This window comes from Vanessa atalanta, chromosome W, assembly GCF_905147765.1.
Source record: "Vanessa atalanta chromosome W, ilVanAtal1.2, whole genome shotgun sequence".
Classification (NCBI taxonomy): domain Eukaryota; kingdom Metazoa; phylum Arthropoda; class Insecta; order Lepidoptera; family Nymphalidae; genus Vanessa; species Vanessa atalanta.
In genome coordinates this window covers 5,611,344-5,614,456 of record NC_061901.1, presented here as the reverse complement: position 1 = coordinate 5,614,456, position 3,113 = coordinate 5,611,344, and the positions used below count along the sequence as shown (strand labels likewise).

At 37.2% G+C, this 3,113-nt stretch overlaps 1 protein-coding gene across 1 annotated transcript; it reads right to left on the bottom strand.

Annotated features, from left to right (window-relative positions):
- Positions 1 to 639: 639 nt before the first annotated feature.
- On the bottom strand, positions 640 to 1,296 carry LOC125075586. Its single transcript, XM_047687296.1, has one exon. The coding sequence runs from the start codon at positions 1,294 to 1,296 to the stop codon at positions 640 to 642; it is 657 nt and encodes a 218-aa protein (XP_047543252.1).
- Positions 1,297 to 3,113: the final 1,817 nt, after the last annotated feature.

Here is a 3,113-nt window from a genome sequence, read left to right as displayed (position 1 = left end):
CCACTGAGTTTCTTTCGCCGGTTCTTCTCAGGTCCGAGGTGCTAAATTCCGAACCGGTGGTAGATTTTTGACTATCAATAAGCAAGTGTAAACACTTCTATATTGAATAAAGATTTTTGACTTTGACTTTGTATCGCTAGTTATCCCTCGCACAAGACCCCTGCCATACAGTGTGTTATTATATTTATGTTTTACAGAATTATCACAATTTAAGTCAATATTAGTGTCCCCTACCACAAACAACTCCGTGTTGGGGCTATGTAGGAGCAACATATTATCAAGTTCAGATATAAAAAGGTTTTTCGCAGACTACTCGTCATTTGAAAATTACTTAAATTAAATACACAGCTAACTGATTCATGAATATTAACCTCCGTTAAGACAATGACATCTATACATTCCTTTGAATTTAATATTATTTCTTCTAAACTATCAAAATTTTTAATTAAAGATCGATTCACATGTATACATAATAAATTAATCTGCTTTTTTGGTATTCTTTCTATAAAACAATTAATATTAACACAGTTTGAGTATTCAACAAGTTCATGAAATTGAATGGCCATTTTAATAAAAGAAAAAAAAAATGTATATATAAATTTCAGTTACAAAGTATTTTAAATTAATCTATAAATTAAATTACTGCTTCTTGTTGGCCAATGAATTTACATCTTGTAGGTTTCTTAGATAGAATATCTTTCCTTGGTCATCTTTGCGTGCTTTTACGTAAACTTTTTTGAACCACACATATTTATAGTTCTGTTTTATTTTAAGTTCTTGTTTTGCTAGCCACATTATTTGTTTATTTAAGCGAGTCATGCATTCTCTTACGTATACTCTTCCGTTATTGCCAGGTTCCTGTGGGTGTATGTCTGCAACAGTCACCGATGTTGATCGTGCAGCTGCTATCCACTCTGTTTGAGCAGCTTCTTCTTTTAGCTCCACTATCAGGTTTCCTTCACGATCACCTCTTCCACTTAGTCTATGTGTATGCTTAATGCCGCTTTTGGGATCGTTTAGTTTTCGAGCTAGGTTTTCAACTATGACTTGTACATTCTCATTATTATTGTAAGGTACGTTGGAAACTTCAATCTGTTTTGAAAGCTTTTCTTGTTCCATGGCTTGAATTTGTTGTTCGGGCGCACCTACTCTGGTTTCTAAGTTGTTATTTTTGTTTGTAAGCTCAATATTTTTTTTCTCTAGGTTTTTAATTGTTTGTCGAAATATTTCTATACTTCCCATTACTTCATCGAGCTTCGCACTACGAAATTGTAGGGGTTCATTTATCTCCTTCATCTCCTTTTTAATTGTTTTTTCAACGTGGTTAGATATGTTATGGATTAGGGTTTTAGCATCAGGATTATTGTGTACATCGTCTTCTTCGTCATCTTCTTCTGGAATCACAATGGAGGAATTACGCTTCGGTGATTCTCGTATGCATTCCAGCCAAGTCCATCCCAGTCCAGATGATGCTGCTTTCAGAACCGCAACCTGCTTGTTCGTTAGCCCAGTACATTTCACGTTGATATGCACTAGCCGTTCACACTTGTTACATTCTATACCAGGAGAAGTCTTCCTAATAGCTTTGTTGCAATTATCGCATTTGCTTGCCATTGTAGGTAGATTTAAGTTTGGGAATTGAGACTAGCTACACAACCGCTTCAGACAACAATTTGACAGTGACTGAGTCAGTATATATATTTTTTGTGAACTTGAGTCAGTATATACAATTTTTCACTGATTTAATTGAATATAGCAATGTTTTTGTTCCGCTCCTCTTTGGCTTTTTTCATATTTTGTATGTTATCTTTATTGTATTGTAATCTGTATTTGATGTTTATGGACTCAGTTTCAATGATGTCGATTAATTCTTTACATCTTTTAAGGTCACCATCGAATTGATAGGACTTTGTGCAAGCCCGCCTGGGTAGGTATCACTAACTCATTACATATGCTACCTCCAAACAGCAATACTTGGCGTTTTTGAGTGTCTGATTGAAGGTTGAGTGAGCACTGAGCGAGTGTTACTACAGACGCAATGGGCATAACATCTTAGTTCCCAAGATTGGCGGCGCATTGGCGATGTAAAGAATGGTAATTTTTTTTACAACGCCAATGTCTATGGGCGGTGGTGAACATTCTGCCCTTGCTAACCTTTTTTCTATAAACTTTAGAGTCGCTTTTGTCTTGAACGGTTTTGCAATAGTTCTCGTGATTAAAGCTATTTAAGTCACAGTGGATAGCTTTCTTAATAGTCTTATTAAGAGCGTTAATCTTACATCCCATTTTGTACACTGCACTTCCTCTAGAAGTTCATAAAGCGCAAGGCTTTATTATCGACATTAAAAATACGAGTTTCGCAAGAAGCCAGAGCCTTTGTATGGCAGTCGTTTCGCATACTGAGATTCTTAGCATCATCCATCCCGACGGAACCGAAGCCGGTACCGCAACTGGGAATAGCCGGACTGCTGAAGACTGAGGGTCGTCGATCTGGTGCGGTATTAATTTTGAGGGTCACGCTGGCCAGGCGGTATGGCGAGTTTTTCGATTAAATTGGCCTGCTGCACACTTGCCCCGCCCACGAGGAGAGACACTGGAGAGCAGCACCAGTTACCGGGACGGGACCGCTGGAAGATGTGACTCGGAATTGAGTTTCTAGCAGTATACATAGTTGAAGTATTGATACTGAAATATGTCGCATCCTTATCTCTCGCCCGAATGCCCTCAAAAGTTCCCTTTCTTCTCCTGCCCCACTCGTTCGTTGTACTTAAACTTGATTGTATTGTAATCTGAATTCCATGATCTCTTTGGCGTCCAGCCACATATTCATTCAAAAAGTATATACATACACATTCACAAATTAAAATAAAAAATAATTCAAATTAAAGTATTATATTCACCAGATTTAAATATCGGATTAAAGACGGAGCAGATGATCGCATTCAGTACAATGGATATAATATCTTATCTCTTGTGACGTCAATTTAGAAGAGCTAGGTCACATTTTCGTTGTAGCCTATGTAGATGATTGGTAAATTTTAGCATCGGATGTAGAGCAAGGGATATAACGTTCACGTATCGTTTTAGAAGTTCTAACTAAAGCGGGATTTTCA